The following is a 21,466-nucleotide window of genomic DNA, read 5'->3' as shown; positions in this document are numbered from 1 at the left end:
GAACCCATAGGGAGGTACATTTTATTAATCGACCAAAAGAAATGGAGGCTTCTACTATTATAAAAAGCCTGTATGTTCTTCTTGGGTTGAAGAAACATAAATTATTTCCAACTCTAGGGCTTCTGCTGGAGTCACAGTTGCCAACTCCGAAATCAAGGAGGAACCAGAGTATTTCAAAACTTGACTTTAGTCTTACTATCAGAATGGAACACAATAAAGGGACACAGCCTGATTAAGCTAGAACAGGGTTTCTCAATCTCGGCATTCCTGACACGATCGGGCTGAACGCTTTGTTGTGGGGGTGTCCTGTGCACTGAAGGAAGCTCAGCGGCATCCCCGGCCTCGACCCAGTACAGGTTGATAGCTCTTAAAAACCACAAATGTTCCTGCCCTATCCCCAGAAGTATGGTTTGCGTATGGTCAGCCTCAACATTTTTTTAAAAGGAGTGCAGGTGATCCTAGAGCACAGCCGGTCCGGCACCACCGGGTAAAGGCATAAAAGCTGAAGACTCTAAGGGAGGGAGGCTCGCCTATGCTCTGGCCCCCACGTTGCCTTGTGGAGGAGACACTACTACCTCTTGCTCCACACACCCTTCTCGCCAGCGTGGTGAGTGCCTGCTCCAGGTACACAATTTTGTCCTGGGTAGAGCTGGTGTCACAGGCCCTGCAAATCTGCTTTCCTTCCTTCCCTTTCTGCCTGATCAACATGAGTCAGTGACTCAATGGTTCTGAACCTGGGCAGGGAAAAGGAGATACGACCTCCTGATTTCTCTTAAAACTCCAACGGAAACCATTCTGAAAGCAAGTAATGCCATAGGAGAGATCGAAGACCTCAAAGTGCTGATTTAAGAATCGAAGACTAGAGATTACTTATACTGCTGTAAAATGCCCAGAAATTTGAGAGGACTGGAGGCATTTCTAAACCATGATTTACTGATTTATGCACCCGCCCCCCTCCTGCTGCCCGGCAGCTTCCCAACACATGAAAATGAAGCACCGATCCTCAAACCAGTCACCTTCTAACAAGACCCACAGTCTCTCAACAGAGATTCCCTTATAATCCGCCTTACCTCCACGATGGTCAACAGGGTTTCCTGAGAGCTTCTCATAACCTCCATGGTTTTCTCACAGCATCTACAAACACGTTATAAATAGGGATTTTGTTACACAACACTGTTTCCAACATACCTTCATCTATGTACATTCACGTATACCGTGCTGAGACTATTCTTGTTAATAATTCCCAAATTAGTATCTCAAAGAGCAGAGTACTGGGCAGACTGTTTTCAGTAAATGTTTTTGAAAGGAACAGAAGTTATGTAGGTGAACGTAAGCTAAGCATTATAAGGATAACACAGTACTACTATGAAACATTTCTCTGTCCTTGATTATTGTGGTAATTTTTAGCTCATTTTAACTAGAATCTACTCTTTTAAAAGCGGAGTACACGGCCCAATGCTGGGAAAACTATGGGGAACTGCGACGTGCTCTCAGCAGGAACTGGTACATCAGACACTCCTTCAGCACAGGTTATAGGCCCGACAATGAGCACCCAACGGAGTTCTGGGCAATAACAAGAGAGTTCACTGGGACAGGGGCATTAAAGGTGGAGGCAACTGCTTCCAGAGGGGGCTAGGAAGGAGGTTAATATGTCCTGTGAGGTGAGGTCCCGGATGGTCAGAAGGAAGGGAAAACTATGACTCTTTCTATCTCGGGTTTCTCCTTTCTACCAATAAAACACTGGAACATAATTTAGCAGTGAATTCTATAATCTACAGAAATCAATCATCCAAATAATTTTGACACCAAAACTAGAATTAAATAAAAACTTAAAAAAAAAACCCCGATTATGTTTAATGTTAAGGGATTATAAGTAAAATTCTGTTTCTCTCAAAAAAACCCAAAAAACAGGCCGGTGGTCACTAGAGGTGGTAGGTGGGGGAGGGGACGGGGAGGAAGGTGGCGAAAGGTACAAACTCCCAGGTAGGAGACAAGTACTGGACACGGCAAGTACGACAGGAGGACACCAGTTAACACTCTGGTTCTCCCTCGAACACAGCTGTGTGATACGTAAGGAAGTTGTTAGGAGAGGGAATCTTAAGAGTCATCACAAACTTTTTTTGTCTTTTTCTGTTCTTCGCTTTTTATAGTATTGGTATGGGATGATGGAGGTTAGCCGAAGCTGCTGTGATCTATATATATATCTATATAGATATATATATATAGATATATATATATAAATCAAACCATCATGCCGTGTGCCTTAGACTTCTACAGTGATGGATGTGAGTTATTGTTTAATACAACTGGGGAGAAAAAGAAATAAATACACACCTTCTGAAGACCCCTTCAACACCAGTAATGCCCATCCCATCCACAATATCTCTGGTGAGTCTGAAAGGAACCGTCTCAGGAGTAGGCAGGATTTTACCCTGTTCAAAAGCGACTCCTAAAGTCAACAGTACAGCAGCGTTAGGAGCTTCCCTCCTCCCGTGTGGCACGTGAGCTGTGCATATACCCCAAATAATCTGTCACCGACAATCCGGAGCACCAGAACCCACAGTGGTTTATTCTTTTTCTGCTCTGCTTGCCTAGGAGGTACACCTCAGGTTGAAAAAGTGTAACTACTCTAGACATTAGAGAAGTTCCAGAGTAAACAGTGATTTTTTTTTTAAATGAAATAATGATGGATAAGATTTAAAATGCAAAACATACTATGTATGTAATCTTAATTTATATTTCTTTATTTAAATATACACAGGGGGACCTGGGTGGCTCAATTGGTTAAGTGTACAACTTTTTTTTTTTTTTTAATTTTTTAACGTTTTATTTATTTTTGAGAGAGAGAGAGCGTGCGAGCTGGGGAGGGGCAGAGAGAGAAGGAAACACAGAACCTAAAGCAGGCTCCAGGCTCTGAGCTGTCAGCACAGAGCCCGACACAGGGCTCGAACTCACAGACTGTGAGATCCTGACCTGAGCTGAAGTCAGATGCTTAACCGACTGAGCCACCCAGGCACCCCTAAAGTTTTTATTCTGAGACAGCTATAGATTCATATTCAGTTGTAAGATACAATACACAAAATACAAAATTTCTCATATACCTTTTATCCACTTTCCCCCAATGGAACAGCTTACAAAACTATATACTACAGTATCACAACCAGGATACTGACACTGATCGAATCAAGACACAGAGTATTTCCATCACCACAAGGATCCCTCGTACTGGCCCTTTTATAGCCACCCACATCCTCCCACGGCCTATCACCGCCCACCCTGTGCTTCCAGCAATCACTACTCTTTCGTAATAAATGCATTCTGGGGAAAACCATATAATACCCTTGATCTCCTCTATTCTAATGGAAATCAGCCTTACTCTCTCTTGGCAAACCACTTACGTGGCTACTACAGAATTTGTAATTTCCTAAGACTACACCCTTTTACAAATCTTAAATTCCACACTAAGTGAAATCTTTTCTTTTCCCTTGTCTACCTCTGCAGCTGCTCAGCGACATGCGGCCTTCACTCGGCCATATTTCGTGTCTCACCATTCCCGCAAACTCGTCTTCATTCTTCACCCCTCTGTATTTGCTCTCTCTCCTGTCCGGATGATCCTTGCTCGCTCACTCTAAGACCTGCCTTAAACGTCCTGTTCTAGAAGAACCACCCGTTACGCCAGCAGTCAGCCAGTCCCTCCTGCACATGCTGCTGCTATCTGAAACATCTCCTGCTGTGGTGTATCTATCTCCTTCTCCCCTGTAATAAGCTGGGGGCAAACATCATTTCTTAAGACACCGTATTTGTTAAACAGAATAAAGATGCATTTCTCATCTTTCGCCACTTACCTAAATCTATGTGTACGAGCTCTGCGGACTGCTCATTTATCAAGATGTTCTGTACGTGTCTATCACCAAGTCCAAGTATGTAACCGACTGGGAGAAAAAACAACAACCTGAGATCACTGGTATCTATTTCTAGAACACATTTAGCCACAATGTCAACTAATACCACCACCACATGACTTTTTAGTGTAGGACATTTAGCCTAAAGGCAGATATGTATATAACTTGCCACTTTGTGTTTTAAGTTAAGTCTTGCCAGCTATTTTCATTTATACTACATTTTACAAATCCTAGATGATGTGCTTAAAAAAAAAAAAAAAAGCTTTCCCTTTACAAATAAGCATACATCTAAAAATATTAGTACATACTTCCAAAATTAGTGTGGTTAAAGTCGAGACCCATTATGTGGCAAGGTCAAAGCAGTATTATATGCATTCGAATATTTTACTCAGTATACTTTTAAAGTGAGAAGCCTATGGGTAAATTCTTCATTCCTCAGTGAAACTTTCTCCCCTGTGATGAATTACATTTCACACAAATTAATCATTAATTCATTTCATCAGATATCTATCCAGGGAAAACTGCATTTCTGTTTTTAACGTAGATGATGGCATGCACGAATGCTTTTAATCCAATGAAAAACACCGTGCGGTACTGCAGAAGCAGTGAAGAGGGAGTCAGGAGGCTTGTATGTGTAGCCACATTAACTGGCTCTACTTTCTTGTTTATAAACTAAATTAGCTCAATCAGATTAGAGATTCTCAGTGTGGAAAAGAAGAGGGTTTTGTATTACCTAGAACTCTTTCAGAACGTACATGCCCTGCCCTCCTGGAGTGTGGTACCTAAGTGATGGAGGAATGGTCTTTATTACTTTAAAATCAATAGATTAAGAAATCTCTGGTGTTCAACATGAGTTTTCATAGTTTAGGATTATGTTAATTGCCCTATCTAGCTATTCCAATCTCTTACCAGTTAAAAAACAAAAAACAAAGCCAAAATATGCATTGTTGCATATTTAAATATATACCATGATTTCTAATGCAAAAATAAAATTCTACTAAGCAGATTCAATTACTGCATGATATTAGAGATTCTGTACAGAACAACAACAATAATTAAAGGAGACAAGTTAAATATAGTTATTATGGGTTTTATGATTTTCCAAAGAAAATGTGAGAAAACAGTGTATTGAGGGAAGGGAAAATACACCATATGCACTATGCAACAAAGAGGAATGACCAGCCTGGTCTCTCTTCCTTAGAGGAGAGGAAGCCTTCTGGGCAAAAGCTCGCAGGAGCTGCACTTAGAAGCTGAGAGTCAGGATGAACAAGAAACGAGATCTCATGATGAGGATCGCCCAGCTGACAGCCACCACCATGGCCGCCCCCCTGGAGCTCAGAAAGCACAAGTGCTGCATCTGCCCAAGTGTGTGAGAAGCTTACCGATAGAAGAAGTAGCCACGCTGCGCGTGTAAGCCAGTCGCTTCTCGAACCAAACAGCCGGGTCCAAGAATTTTTCCATGCAGAAGTAACGGAAAACCGGTTGAAAATTTTGGCAGATATCCGTGAAGGTTTTATATTTCTCTTCGAAAGACTTCTTTTGTACATCCTTTTGAAAGACCCAACATAAAACTTTCTCAACGCTGTGTTCAACTACTTTCAACACCTACTCGGAGTTTCTCGACAGAACCTAGTACGACAGACGCAGAGGCGACCAAGAGGTGAACGAGGCATCACCTCCGCCACCGGCAGCTGCCAGTCTGCTCAGGGAAACAATTACAAGTCAGAATCCCTTTAGGGTTCACGTGTCAATCTCGGGGGACACCAACAGTGGCTGTTCTTCTCTTAATTCAGTTCTAAAATCTATGTGGACATATACACAAAAAAGCCAGAGGCAGCTCTAGCCTCACGGCACCAGGGTCAAGAGGAAACAGAAGAACGGAAGCGTCACTGATGGACGGCCAAGCAGCTCACGTGTTTCGGATCTGTCCTCCGAGACCTTCTGACGGTGCTTCGTCCTTCCCTGAAGCAAAGCTTATCTAGTTCAGTGGGCCCAACTCGCAGCTCCATGCTGACGAACCGAATCTGCGTCTCTGGCCCCGTGTCTTTACTAAGCTCCAGCCCGATGTGCTTCTCCAGCGGCTCACTCAACACGTGCGTGGGGACCACTTCCAAACCCAAACCTCTTCCCCGTCTCAGCCTCGGCAAACCTCAGCCACTTCCTCTCTCCTTCCACCCCCTCACCAGAAAACCGGGTGCCTCTAATGACTCTCTTCCCCAAACCCACTTCTAGTCAGCAACCAAATCCCATCAGTTCTGCCTCCTTACTGTTTCTGGTGTGTTCCCCCATTCTCCGTTCCTCCTGTTATTAGTCTTAATCAGGACCCCTGTGTCATGCTTCTCGTCAGCTTCTCAAAAATGTAGCCCACGGTGCTGCCAGAGTCATTTCTCTAAAATGCAAATGTGGTACCAGCACCTTCTCGAGGGTTCTCTACTGCCCACAGGATAATGTGCAAATTTCCTGGCATTTCACGAAGGAACCTTCCATTTTCTGACAACTATTGCTGCAAGTCTCACGTATACCTCCTCCTCAAAGACGAGGCCTAAGCAGTCTCTAACTGCCTCTCCGTGCCCCCTCTTGCCCTTTGACCGCGTGCTCCTTCTGCTTAGAAAACCCGCTCGGGCAGTAATCTCAGCTCAAAGGCCACTCCGCCATGAAGCCCTCCAGAATTTGACCCCACCCCTGTCTGTCTCAGGTAGAGCTGCCCACCTCCCGCCCTGCGCGGCGCCCTGGACAGCCTTCCGTGACAGCGCCCACAGAGCTCTATCACACACCTCCCATCTCTATAGAACAGCACAATGAAAGGAAAAGCAAAGGACTTTAGAGCTGGACAGACAAGAGTCACATCCTTGCTCCACCATTTACTGCCCGCGGGCAGGTTACATCTCCGAACTTCCTCTCTTTTTAAAATGGGAGAAATACGGTGATGATTAGTCCTAACGTCTGTGACGTGTCAGCAGTTGCTGGGAGACAGGGGGCATTCAGTAAATGTTGCTGACTGGCTGAATGACCGTCAGGCCAGATGGCGTCTTGTGGCACGTGTCTTTAAAGGTCTATCGGTTTCATATAAAAATTACTTCATAACCTGTTTTTGGCTTTAGTCAGCGCTTGAATCAGCTCACCCCAAACTGGAAGCAAATTAGCATTCCGCTGAATGTGAAATCTCTCATCAGACCAAGGCTGACACTTTATATAGTTGAACAACTTTCATTTTTCACTCACACAAACTTCCATTCCGGTGAGCCCACTTTCTCTTACTTTGTATCATTAACCTTAGTATCATTACCCGATGAAATTAAAATATTCTGTACTCAGTAACATTCGGTAACTGCCAGCTTTAATAAGCTATTAAATAATCTTGCAATAATTCGTGCTTCTGAGTGTCACTCACCATCATTTTCTTTTGGCACTGAAGGGCGCTGAAATCCTTCGGCCTGTATCGCTTATGAGCGCCATTCTCGTTGTTAACAAGAAATTCACCGATAGGGACGGTTCCCGTGCACCATTCGAGAACTCCACTTCGCTGAGAAAGCGGAACCACCTGAGTCCCAGATTAGATACATTTTGATTAGGCAAAGGTATCGCCGGGCACGCGGCGGTCACTCAACTCTCAGAGTCCGCACGAAGCAGCTCTTCAGGTGGGACCGATATTTCCCTGTCCAAAGGAGACAAAACTCCTTGGAGGAAAATAAACTTAGACTCCAAGAACACGATTTTCCAGCCCGCCGCGTGGACTTCTGAGGGCCTGCTCCTCTCTCAAGCTCCAGGATTCGCTGAGGCCGGTCCTGCTAACTATGCTTTCCTGCATCGTCTGTGACGCAACGGTTTGCTCCATTTAGCAGGGAGCTGCCTGCTTTCCTTCTACTTAACAGCAAACAAATTTAAAGAATGTCACTTTGAAAAATACTGGATATAAATCTTAATACTTTGATCATTAGAAGTACATATATTCTTGCTTTATAGTCTTGTTAGCTACACCAAGAGGAAATCTATTCCTGAACATGAAATGAGCAATTTTACTGCAAAGATTAGAAATTATGACACATATAGAGATACGTAAAGTACAGAAAATGATATAAACATCCCTTTACCCACTAATCAGGTTTCTCAAATCTAAAGATTTTCTCCTATGTGCTGCAAGAGAGGAAGCTCCCTTTGAACCCCTCACTGGTCCCATGCCGTCTGCCACCAGTAACTTTATCGTGTTCATGTATTTTCTGCTATATTTTTGTTTCAAAGCAATATATGCATAAATAGTTGTAAGCTTTAAGTAAAGGAGTATTATACTCGGTGAATGGGCCTGCAATTTGTTTTTTTCTCACTCAACACTATTTTACCATTAGTTGTGTGAGTACACGTAACTAAATCGTTTAACAAACATACACTGCAGAAGTACACCATAATTATCCACTTGCTGCAATCTGCATGTTAATTAAGATTACATTCTGTCCAGATTCCCCTGAAGTGTTGCTACAATGCCCTAGTGTACTGGTTGGTGACAGTATCTCAGTGTCTCCCGGGTACGTGCATACCTGGGAATCCAATATGTGGGTCACAGGGGATGTGCACCTTAATTTAGTTAACCAGATACTGCCAAATAACTACCCAGAGTGCTTATGCCAATTTATATACCCAGAAGTAGAGTTCATTCCACAACCTTCCCGACACAAAGTACTGTTAAGACTTTTATTTTAATTGTGCTAATCTGGGGCACCTGGGTGGCTCAGTTGGTTAAGTATCCAGCCTGGGCCCGGGTCACGATCTCACGGTTTGTGAGTTCAAGCCCCGAGTGGGGCTCTGTGCTGACAGCTCAGGGTCTGCTGCCTGCTTCCGATTCTGTGTCTCCCTCTCTCTCTGCCCCTCCCCAACCCATGCTTGCTGTCTGTCAAAAACAAACTTAAAAAATAAATAAATAAATAAATAAACTGTGCCGATCTGAGACAGGTAAAATGGTAGCTCACTGTGGTTTCAATTTGTATTTTCAGATTCCCAGTAAGGCTGAGTAAAATTTGGCAGGCTTATTGGTCACTCAAGTATTTTCCTCTTGTGACTTGTCTGTATTCTTTACCGGTTTTCCTACGGACGTGTTAGTCTTTTTATAACTGGTTTGTAAGAGCTGTTTATATGTTCTGTATATAAATCCCTTGTTATTAATATTACAACAATTCTTTGTTATTATAATATCCTTAAAGTCATTTTTCTCAGTTGGCCACTTGTCTTCATAGAATATTTGATTCTATAAAGTTCTTACTTGAATGTGCTCAAATAGGCTGCACTGTACTGTTTTACGGTCTGTGTCTTTAATTTACTACGTGTGTTGAGGGTCTGTTCTGTGCTCACTGGTGCCCACGTGCAGGAGAGTGGCGCGTGAGGTAGACGAGGACCATGCTGTCCAACAGCTTCACGCTGGCGATGGAACATACGCGCTCACAGACACGTAATGATGCCAGAGAACAAGGACGAAAGAATGAAACAGGCACTGAAAATAGTGAGTAAGAGACATCTGGTCAGAGAAGGGCTCCACGAGAAGGTGACCGGAGAGAACCTGAATGACATGAGGGAGGGAGGCATGAGCTGAGGGAAGAGCATTCCAGGCAGAGGGGAAGAGGGAAGCCCTGAGCTCAAAGAAAAGTGGTGCATGTGAACAAGAGAGAGCGGGAAGACCAGGTGGGCCCAGGGGAGGTGACGCCATCACGAGGAAGAAGAGGGATGAGGGTGGGAGAGGGGCAGATAAAGGTGGAAAGGGAGCAGGAGAGGCAAATCCCTTTCCTTCAGGGACAATGTGAAGTCATCTGGAGTTCCGAGCAGGAAACGGACATACTGATTCAGTCTTGGGACTCTTTAAACAGATCATTCTAGCGGTTGTGAGAAAACTAGCTTTGCGGGGCCAAGGCCAGAAGTAGGGGCTTAGCCAGACGCCATTGAAGAGATGTGAGTGCAGGGCGGACTGCCAGACGTGTAAAAAGTGGGTCGAATGAAAGCGGACGGGTAAGGAAGTGCTGATGGAACAGATGTTAGATATGAGAGATGGGAGGGGTTAATATGCTGAATATTTGGTGATATTTAGAAATTACTGCTAACTCTCCTAGGATGACACTACTGTGGTTCTCTTTTCTTTTTTAAAGAGACATCTAACTACACATTGAAATAAACGTTTACAGATGAAATGATAGGACATTTTGCTTCAAAATATAATTATCAGAGAGGAGGGAATGGGTGGAAGAAGAAATGAAACAAAATTATCCGTGAGTTGACCACTACTGATCACTGGGTGATGGTACAAGGGAATTCATTACAGTATTCTATCTACTTTTCTATATGTTTGAAATTTTTAGCAGTATTAAAAGTAAAAAGGAAACTGCACCTCCGGGATATGGACGGAGGACCGGGGTGAAGGTCCCGCTGAGCTGAGGAAAAGCAGTTGTGTTTGGCTTGGGTGTTGGGGGGTGGAGATATTAATCCAGTATCTCTTAGACCTCGACATGACTCCCTGATCTGGTCAGGAGCCAGGCCTTCCAAGTGCTGTATGTGACCTGACACAGACCCTCATCACAGACCAAGCAGGGGAGGAGAAGCAGGGAAGACAGCCAAAGGGGGAAGGCCTGGGGCGGCAGAGCCGCCGTCCCCAATGTGGACGCTGCCCGGGACCAGGCTGCAGAGACCTTATGTGGCACACAGACTCTAACATGTTTACTTTCCCAGAAAACACTGGCCGGCCCCGAGTCTGAATAATGGCTTCTTTCCTATGCTCTTGATGAAGGAGCAGAGTCCTGAGGTACTTACCTTGTATGTACAGATAGTCAATTTCCTCTTCCTGGTCTCGGTGTTTCTCTGCAGCAACGTGTTACACATCTGGAACACCTGCTGCATGACGGCGTCTTGTCTCAGGTCATCACGGCCCTTCAGGACATCAAACGCAAATAATGAGGCTCAGTCCATTTTCTTTATTACAGGACCATACAGAGGGTCACATCAGGACAATGACAGGGCTCTCAGAAATCAATCCGGGCAGAGCGCCTAGGTAGCTCAGCCGGTTAAGCGTCCAACTTCAGCTCAGGTCATGACCTCACAGATTGTGGGTTCGAGCCCTGCATTGGGCTCTCTGCTGACAGCTCGGAGCCTGGAGCATGTTTTGGATTCTGTGTCTCCCTCTCCACCCCTCCCCTGCTTGCACTCTGTCTCTCAAAACTAAGTAAACCCTGAAAAAATTTTTAAAAAACCCCAAATCAATCTGGGCATCTGTACTCCTCACAGTCTCTTAAAATAATTAAGACCTATCACTAACTACTCTTTCATTTAGAATTAGCTCTAACACTGGGTAGGCAGACCGATTCAGGAAAAAGCTTCCCTCAGCTGCATCTGTAGCCAGGCTAACTGGAACCCCTCTGTTCCTCCACTGGAGGCACAGCACTGTTCTCTCTACTCCTTCCCAGCAAGGCCCCCAGGACTTGGGAGCAGAGTCAGGGAGGAAGGCTGTCCCCTTCCTCATACAGTTAATAGCAGCTGGCACAGTGCCAGTCTCAGGATAGGGAAGCAAGAGCCCTCAACTTGAACTATTCAAGAAAATAAGCAACAATCACCAAACAGATTTTCCAGAATAAGCAAGCTGTTAACCTCATCATACTGTGCATGTTAAAGGCATTCTTTTATTTCAATCAACTCTTATAATGATGGCCTTCCAGAGACACAAAAAAATTAGGAAAAGCAATCTGCTTCTAGACAATGATGTAATTTATATTTTGTAAGTTTTCCTCACTTGTAATATTTGAGAAGAAAAATAAAGACCCAAGCAGGAAGTTGTGCTGTGACTTTTCTCACTGAGCCTGTAAGGACCACACCACCCGAGGGGAGTCTCACCTTGACAAGCTGTCTCCTTTCCTTTCCATCAGAGCCCAAACAATCGATTATTTTAGGTAAATTTAAACCTCCTGCTAAATGAAATTCTGCTTTAAATGACTGTATAGTCACCAGATTTCCATATTCTCCAGTAGGATCCACCTGATAAAAGTATAAATGTGATAAACAGGTCAGGTATATTATGGGCGTTTAAAGACGAATTATAAATGACAATTTTACTCTTTATTTTTTACTCTTTTGTTAAAGTTTGTTTATTTAGTGAGAGTGCATGAGTGCAAGAGGGGCAGAGAGAGAGAGAGACAGAGAGAGAGAGACAGAGAGAGAGAATCCCAGCAGACTCCATGCTCAGCGTGGAGCCCAGACATGGGGCTCGATAACCCACGAACTGTGAGATCATGACCTGAGCCGAAATTAAGAGTTGGATCCTTAACTGACTGAGCCACCCAGTGCCCCTATAAACAACAATTTTAACATGAAACACAGGAATGAATGACAACATGCTACGGGTTAAGAGCTAGAGTGATAATTTACTTCCTGTTTAAATGAAAGAAACATGGGGTGCCTGGGTGGCTCAGTTCGGGCAACTGACTACTGATTTCAGCTCAGGTCATGATCTCCTGGTTCGTGAGCTCAAGCCCGGCGTGGGGCTCTGTGCGGACAGTACGGAGCCTGCTTGGGATTCTCTCTCTCCCTCTCTCTCTGCCCCTCCCCCACTTGTGCTCTGTCAAAATAAACTTAAAATGTTTTTTAATTACAAAAAATAATAGATGAAAGAACCAAAATTCAACATGGAAAAGGTTTATAAACTCCCACAAGTTACCTCCCCTAAGTACCTCTCACTAAAAGAGGGGCACACAGTGTTGGAAAGGGTAGCCACAAAGCTGCTTTCAGGTCTGATCAGTGACTGTGTCTATGTTCAGTCATCTGAGAAATAGTGAAATTTATCACAAGATAGGAAGGTAAATTTTAGAAAAGTGTGGAGAGTGGTTTCCAGGGTGGTAATGGCTAAATCTGGCATTTTCTGGAAATACTCAGCTAACTACCTTTGCTATTGTACTTGGAAAGGTACTATTAGTCCAGATGACGGAGCTACATTTCAAATCAAGTAACTACGTATACCAAGAATGTACTCAAAATGATTTTTCTTTCATTAAAAAAATTTTTTTTGAAGTTTTTATTTAAATTCTAGTGTTAGTTTCAGGTGTACAATACAGTCATTCTGCCCTTGCACACGTTGCCTGGTGCTCATCACAGCAAGTGCGGCCTTTATCCCCATGACCTATTTCATCCATACCCCCCACCGGCCTCCCCTCTGGTGACCACCAGTCTGTTCTCTAGAGTTAGGAGTCTATCACTAAACTATAACCTTTATTATTACTACATGTATCCCTGCCAACGTGGTCTTTCTAGCAATAAAGATCACTACAACATAGCTAGAAGTTTCACATATATTACAGTTACTACCATAACCTGTACCGTGTTACTTAATACCGTAACACTTCACGGTCACTACATTCTAACACATCCAGAATTTTTTAAATATAAAGTATTTAGGGACTTTATTGCCAGGTTAAAAATTAGTCTTGGCATAAGCACAGGAACCTTTCCTTATTTTGGCCAATGAAGGTAACCGTCTACAGACCTTCCCTACAGGGAAGATGGGAGGTACAAAACTGAAGGCAAAAGAAAAGAAAGCAGGAGAGTCCTTTAAGTATTTTAAGGGCTGGGTCAACGGAATGTATAAAGAAACTGTATGGTGAGACAAATGAAAGTGCTAATTTTGGCAAAAAAAAAAAAAAAAAGAAAAAAAAAAAAAGAAAGTCTGTTTCAAATGGTTTAGCCTAATCAAGAGAAATGTGAATTTAGTTCAATAAAAAAAATCAAAACAGCTAATAGTAAATTACCTTAATTTCCATAGTTGGGACAACAACATCTTCTAAATTCTTCAGTTTAGTAATTGGCTGGTCTGCTGGGATATTTATGCCTTCTGTATTTAAAATAAAGAGGTTCTGGTGAACACCTGTACCCTGACCAACAGCTCGGAAGGGAAAGCAGGAGAGGTCAGCAGACGCCACAGACCCCAACCTGCGGCTCAGGCCCTGACTGAGGAATCAAGAGCCAGGGCTTGCGACACAATGTAGCTCAGAGAAGAGCATGGCTGACACACGAATTTGCAGGTAACCTGGCGCTAGTGATTAGGTCCCATCCCAGCTGAGGGTCCAGGCTGAGCACCTTAAGATAATTCCACAAGTTTGCACAGCACACAGATTAATGTACTCCTGCCACATCACTATCAAATGTAACCAAAGGCTGTGACAATCAATACTCTTTGTTTGCTTACACAAATACCAGAAAAGTCTCGTTCTTATTTTAAAGTAGCAAAAATGTAAATATGAAGAGACAGTCCTGAACGGAAAAGGGAATATAATTGTCCAAGAATGCGGAGAGAGACTTTCGAGCGTATGCACATAACCAAATGTTATAGCAGCTTCTGATTACCGGAAGAGACACGGCAAGAAGAACGAGGGATTATATATGTGCCAGATATTCTAACACCTGTGGAGGAAATGGTGAGGCCTTCTCACTCTTAAGTACCAGAGCACAGTGAGTAGCTGACATCATTTTAAGAACTTTCGACCCTGAAAATTGTCAGTTATTTTAACGCACTGGTCTCTACACAATGAATTCTCTGCGACAAGTATTTGCACCAGAATATTACCCAGAGAAACCAATTAACTCAGCGCAGTCATCTATCATCAGATAGATATAAGATATTAAATGAGAAGTGACAAGGGGATGTTGAAGTCACTGGGTGGATCACATGTGAATCGTAATCATAAAGACCTTCATGTCTATAATTACTGTTATGTGTATAAGTTAAAAGAGATTACATATTAAGCTCTATAATTAATATATCCCTACAGAGAAAAACAGCAAGAAAACAACACTCTTTCTTCCCAACACATACTTCTCTGCGTCCTCCACTGAGTGGCATCTAAGTTTGCTAATATGATGTAAGCATCACAAAGTGCCTCTACACTTCTGACCATATGAGGTCTCCTACTTCTGATAGTACATATTATTCTGTTTGCAGCCTCGGTTCGATCCTGTTAGTAAAAAAAACAAGCAAAAAAACATTACACAAAGGAATACCCGACACTGGCACTTTTCAGAGTTATAACAAAAAGAACCACCAAAGTTAATGGACTGATCTAAGCACTGGAAGGACTCGCATCCCCCAGAAATGAACAAAACAGTCACCTTGTGAATGCAATACACCAAAGCTATAATACTATCAACAGTAAATGACTTAGGTGTGCCTTGAAATGTTTTTTCTTTGCTCAATGATGTGAGGGAAAAAAAGTATTGGTATGTCCTATGCTTTGAGAATATTCAGGAATTCTGAACGATTTTTAGGTGGCATGATAACAAAGGATTTACAAACTGAGTATGAACAACACACCTTCTTAGAATACCTGAGAATTAAGAAGAGAACATTCTGGGAAAAAATGAATACTATAATTCAAAAAGGTATGTATGTTTAATCCAAATACCTCATCAAGCTGAGAGCTTTGTTTAGGTGCATTTTTACTTATTCTACTCCTTCTTGCCGCCTCTGGTTTGGTCAAAAATTCATCTTTGTTTGCATTTGCTAAAGCCAATATAATAAACAAGGTATGATGGGGGTGATCCATAGCAATTGTAGAGATAAGCTGTCAGAAAATAAAGAACTATTAGTTTTATGCAATCAATCAACCAAAAAACAAAAGTGGAAAATCCATTACATTTTTCATTTTGTTTGACGTTAAGACACATAGGGTACCAGATGCCATAGTGGGTAGAGCGCTGTATATGTGTGGGACAGAGGAATGTGAGCATGATACAGAAATGGAGTAACTTACGTGGAGAGACGAGACAAAAGGAGATTTTTATTCCCGCCCTTTTACAGCATAATAAATGCAACTGACTGGGATATTTTTTATCTTCATCTCCTAGAGTGGGACATTAGCGTACAACCCATGAAAGACAACCAATTGTGCTTTGGTCTGCAGGCGTACTTACGTTATTGAGGACTTCGTGGAATCCTAGGCCCCCCATCATTTTGGTCCCCATTCTAGCAGCCAGCTGGTACATAAGAGGCAGGAATTTGTATGACGGAATGTTCATTCCTTTGCTCTACCGTTAAAAAGAACAAACAAACCTTAAGAAACAATGCGTTTCAAGAAGCCTCACATCTAAGCAAATAAATTACTCTAAGGTAACGCTGCCAGCACAGTCATCTGCTGGTTGTTACTAAAACTGCACTAGCTACATTTTTCCCCTTAAGATTCATCTTCTCTTAGTTTCAGTGGTATTCTGGATTTGATTCACTGGTGAGTCACAGTGCTTGATCCAAAAGTAAACTGTTCAGACCTGGAACACCTGCACTGATTACATTCCATGAGACGGGAGGGCTGCTGTGATGGTGACCCCTGGGAAGTCCGTGTGTAATAAAATGGGGTAACCGGGTTCCCTGACGCCAAAAGCAACAGGATTGAATGTGCACTTGCAGCAGAGACTGCTTGCTTGTAACTACTATGTGTCTTATCATTCTTCTCATCCAGAAGAGCCACTTTATTTTTAAGCTTCAAATGGATTGCCGATGGAGATCCTGTAAGCATAACTTTAATATTAGGTATCCTCACTGAAATCTAAAATTTTTAAGTAAAAACTCAGGAAATACTACTGCCTAAATGTTTCTTAAAAATGTGTTTGTCAGGGGTGCCTGGGTGGCTCAGTCGGTTAAGCGTCCGACTTCAGCTCAGGTCACGATCTCACGGTCCGTGAGTTCGAGCCCCGCGTCGGGCTCTATGCTGACAGCTTAGAGCCTGGAGCCTGGTTCAGATTCTGTGTCTCCCTCTCTCTCTGCCCCTCCCCTGTTCATGCTCTGTCTCTCTCTGTCTCAAAAATAAATAAACGTTAAAAAAATTTAAAAAAGAAAAAAAAAATGTGTTTGTCATTTGCAAAAGTAATTCACTGTAAAAATCCCAGAAAAGATAAAGCCAGAGGAAAAACCTGCCTGAAATCTCCCAATCTGGCATTCTGGTACTTTCCAGCAGTAACTGCAAAGGTACGGTGAAAGAATGACCTAAAGGCTCTCGTCTCCGCATAAACCTGCATCATGAGAGCTGATCAAGTACGTAGGAGTAGAGCACCGAACCAGATGGCAGGGATACAAAGAATACGCAAAATCAGTGACACTGGCAGGCTCTTGTCTAAGCTTTTCAAGCGCAGGCTAGAATCTGGGGTTTACAAAGACGACTTGCCTTCATCATGCCATTGACTTCAGAAACTCCAGAATTTTCAAGCCAGAGAGAACAAAGACGGAATATCCACATATCATGCGCTTCTCCACTCAATAAGCAACTGATGTAATTTTCAACTGCTTTACATAAGAACCGCTTACGATCCTCTTTCAGGGCGCGGAGCGCACACTCATCCAGCTCCAGCTCTCGCTGCACCTTTATCGTGTATCTTGTGTTGGATAATTAAAGGAAGATGCAAAATCCATCAAAACGTATAGAACTACATCATACATGATATACAACATAAATGAAAAGCCAACTGTCCATCCTAGGAGAAAAAGCAAAATTCTAAAAATTATAAGGGAACAAACTTAGTATCTCAAAGTAAGTCTGGGCAATTCAAAAGTCATTGTAGGGGCGCCTGGGTAGCTCAGTTGGTTAAACGTCCAACTCTTGATTTTGGCTCAGGTCATGATCTCACAGTTTGTGAGATCGGCCCCGTGTCGTGATCTGCATGGAGCCTGCTTAGGATTCTCTCTCTCTCTCTCTCTCTCTCTCTCTCTCTCTCTCTGCCCCTCCCCACCTGTGAGCACACACGCTCTCTCTCAAAAATAAAAGTAAATATCAAAAGCCATCCTAGGCAACCAGGGGCCAAGTGGACTCTACTCAAGATACCTACTTAACTTTATTCTCTACTTTCACTATCCTATTCAAACAAAAGGGACGCATGAAGAAAGGGTTTAAAAAACACACACACATCAGAATAGATAACTCTTCCGTATTTAATTTCACCACCTATCTCCTTTTCACTATGATACCAACAAACCCAAAAAGCAAAACAAAAAGCTAACATCCATACAGTCTACAATGAGCTTAGAACCACAGTGCACAATCACGCCCCGGTTCTGTACATCTTGTCTATACATACAGTCACTGCATTTCTGTGCATCTTGTCACTTATCACTGGTGGACATGTAGTTACCTGGTGGTCTGAATTTTATGCTCCCTAAGAAGGCCCACTTCCTCTTTGGCCCTTTTCAGGAGAGCCTGCTTGTTTTCAAATTCTGATGATTTCATGTAGTTTTCAATTCTCTGGTACTGCGTATCCGAGAACCGTGCTAATGAGAGAAATGCCTTCATTTTTCCATTCCTAAGCTCATCACTGCTTTCTCCGTCATAATTTCCAGCAACTTCCACTGCCTTCAAGAAAACACAATAATTTACGTTATTTACACAGGTCCTAAATGTATCTAAAGAATCACTTAAAAAGACAGTCACAGTAATGTTCAATTTATACATATTTTTATGGATAAGATAAATTATATGAAGCACGGTATTTTGAATTTTCAAACAATTTGACAGTGTAGAAATAACCAAAACAGCTAATATTTTAACAAACTGTAGAAAACAAAGGGCTTCATAAAATTTAAAGACAGTCATATTCTACTTTTCATGCTATACTTATTTATAGTGAGATAGCTACTTCCAAAATTAATTAAACTACAGGAATAAGGGGAGAAACAAGAGGGAGACAGGGGCCGGAGCACAAAGTCCTGATCCTGTTTGTAAGGCGGTTGGGTTACAAGTGCACAGTCAAGACTAACTTGCATGTTCCTTAATCAGCTCTTCTTGTAGATAAGTAAATGGAGAAATGACCAGAAACAACTTCAGAGAGTAGGTGGTGTGTGTGTGGGGGCGGGGGGGGGGGGGGGGGGGACTGAGGGAAGACACATCTGGGCTTCCTTTCAAAACAGGGTCCTTCTTTTTTACCACTGTTTCATCCTGCCCTAAAAATTACATGGAGCTGCTATAGTAATAAATACCCCAAAACTGAAATCTTCCTTTTATTTGCTTTTGAAATGCACATGGCCTTGATGAAAGATCAAGCGTACTCATGCTGAACAGCTCTCCTAAGGGTTGTGAGAAAACCTTACCTTTTCCAGGTAGGTCTGCATGATGACCGCAGGGTTTTCTAAGCAAGTTTCCGCCAACCACGTGCCGCAAACCCTCAGACATTCTGTGTACAGAAGTCTTAGGCTGGGATCATTCTGTATATGAAAAGCAAAATCTTAAAATGTAATTCACTATCATGACTATGCGAAAGTATCTTCCATGTAGGGGAAAAAAGCAGGTTAAAAATATTTTTCCTCGTATATGCCAGGCACTTTAGCAAGGCTTGATTTCTGTATGTTACCTCATCTCATCCCCACAAGAACCCTGTGAGGCGAGGACTCTATTACCCTTCATCTGCAGAGTGCAGGGGCAGTACGGACGTACAGAGGGAGCAGGTACCTTGAGCCAGGCTGATCCCGGGCCCCACTTGTTAAGTGACATGTAAACATCATACTGTATCAGCTCCCGGAGCTCTGGTATAATGGTAAAACTCTCCGATGAGGATGCCCTAAAGTGCCCAATACCGGAAAGGCAGGTGCGTGTCAGAAGGAGAGCACTGTGGCCACACCTGCAAACACCGCACGACTCCCGCAAACACCTCTTCTGTGCCTATGATACGCTGGAGAGACAGCTACAGAGGCACACAGATTTCCAGTAACCAGTGGGTAATGTTAAATAAAATATGAGACATTCTTTTTCCTAAGTATGAAGACTGACAACTTAATTGTTCCAACTTGCTTCCTTTTTAAACTTTGGTTCTCTCACACATTTCCTCTTCCATTTCTTTATTTTGAATTTACAGTAGCTATTTCTTCCCCCTCCACCTCCTGTACTGGCTATTTCATGTTTGTTTCCATCATACTCTTCTCGAATTCCATATAAAGTTTAAAAAAAATGCTTAACACTGGGTTAAATCAAATAAATCTACCACAAGATGGACTAACAGAATGATTGTAAAGAGAAACTAAAATTAGTATTTCTAAACTTCTTTACAAATAGTAATTTTCCAGGCTCCTTTTTATACCTTCTTGTTCATAGATAAGCAAATTTCAAGGCTTTAATAAAACTGTGGACTTATTAAAAATATTTTAGGGAGCACCTCAGTGGCTCAGTAGGTTGAGCGTCTGACTTGATTTCGGCTCAGGTCATAATCCCAAAGTCGTGGGATCAAACCTCCTGTTGGGCTCCACACTGAGCATGGAGCCTGCTTAAGATTCTCTCTCTCGGGGCGTCAGGGTGGCTCAGTCAGTTAAGCGTCCGACTTTGGCTCAGGTCATGATCTCACGGTTCGTGAGTTTGTGCCCCGCATTGGGCTCTGTGCGGACAACCCAGAGCCTGGAGCCTGCTTTGGATTCTGTGTCTCCCTCTCTCCCTGCCCCTCCTCCGCTGATGCTCTATCTCTATCTCAAAAACAAACAAACATTAAAAAAATTAAAAATATATCTATTTTAAAGCTCAGTGGTTGCTTTACAACAGTAAAATACTAATTCAGCCAATTAAAAAAAAAACAGTAAACCTCTGCACCACTGGAGTCCAGCTTCTTGATCATCTGCTTGAGGACACTCAGGGCGAGACTCTGCTCGTTTCTTGCCCAAAATACTTGGGCCTCCTCCAGCTGCCACTCGGAGACTCCACGACCAGGTGGGTTGTACTGTTTAATGTGAAATATTGCCCGTTCGGGGAGCTGAAATGAAAACGACATATGGGAATAAATACCATTACTGTTACTACTGCTAGCACGAATCATGGAAGCAGTAACTCCCATCACTGACGACTGTTTGTCAGGACGGTCTCAAGTACATCTGTGCCTGCCTCCCTCAGCCCCGCATCCATCTGGTTCTCTCACAAATACATACATATAGATGTATACATAAGCACATGTACGAACACACGTGTGTGCATGCGTGCAGTATATAAGACCAATGAATTGTTATCAATATAGTCAGTTAGGTATCTTCTCATTTCAGAACAATGAGACTGAGGCTTAGAGAAGTACCCTGTCCAAGGCTTGAACTCAGGTCTGATGCCAAAACGGGAAATCTTGAACAATTATCCTAAGCAATATTTTTATAGCAATCTGTTTCTCGGTGACGCTTCTGTTTTACTCGTGCTTTCCATTTTCTGGGTCATAAAAGAAAAAGTCATAGGGTGAGACGACATCATTTTAAATCTTATTACCTGAGTGTTCTTAAAAGTTCGGGCTAGTATGGAGAGTTCTACAAGGTGCGTGGTGAGAATATCCTTAAAACATTCTCTCTGGGAGTTTTCCATTTCCTTTTCCATCAAGATCTCCAAAATGACTGTGCGGAGAGCCATGATGGGCTCCTGAAAACTAAAGTCACTGTCTTTGAGAAGCTGGGAGTGTTTCCGCCACTTAGCGTAGACTTCGGAGGGCTGCCTACTGGGGACCGATCTGAAAGCAACATCACAGAAGCCACGTAAGCAAGAGAAATTGAAGGACAAAAATGCTACCACACAGCTTCTGCATTTAAGATAAAACACAAAGGAGTTTTGACAGTAATGACACGA

The 21,466-nt window shown here is 42.8% G+C and overlaps 1 protein-coding gene across 9 annotated transcripts in view; it reads right to left on the bottom strand.

The window, feature by feature from the left end:
* Positions 1–21,466, bottom strand: part of ATM (ATM serine/threonine kinase) — a 131,349-nt gene that overhangs the window by 6,133 nt on the left and 103,750 nt on the right. For 7 of the 9 annotated variants that reach the window (XM_058686664.1, XM_058686663.1, XM_058686661.1 and 4 more), the window contains 16 exons: positions 21,116–21,350; positions 20,454–20,621; positions 18,979–19,092; positions 18,027–18,244; positions 17,066–17,273; positions 15,822–15,935; positions 15,314–15,472; positions 14,728–14,866; positions 13,664–13,746; positions 11,760–11,900; positions 10,686–10,802; positions 7,294–7,443; positions 5,285–5,450; positions 3,846–3,932; positions 2,335–2,449; positions 1,071–1,134 (listed from right to left, as the gene is read on the bottom strand). In XM_058686664.1, the coding sequence (XP_058542647.1) occupies positions 1,071–1,134; positions 2,335–2,449; positions 3,846–3,932; positions 5,285–5,450; positions 7,294–7,443; positions 10,686–10,802; positions 11,760–11,900; positions 13,664–13,746; positions 14,728–14,866; positions 15,314–15,472; positions 15,822–15,935; positions 17,066–17,273; positions 18,027–18,244; positions 18,979–19,092; positions 20,454–20,621; positions 21,116–21,350 (2,278 nt within the window). The other 2 variants (XM_058686670.1, XM_058686669.1) reach the window with 2 other exon arrangements.

The sequence above is a fragment of the Neofelis nebulosa genome, chromosome 10 (genome assembly GCF_028018385.1).
Source record: "Neofelis nebulosa isolate mNeoNeb1 chromosome 10, mNeoNeb1.pri, whole genome shotgun sequence".
Lineage (NCBI taxonomy): Eukaryota > Metazoa > Chordata > Mammalia > Carnivora > Felidae > Neofelis > Neofelis nebulosa.
This window is presented reverse-complemented; position numbering and strand designations above follow the sequence as displayed.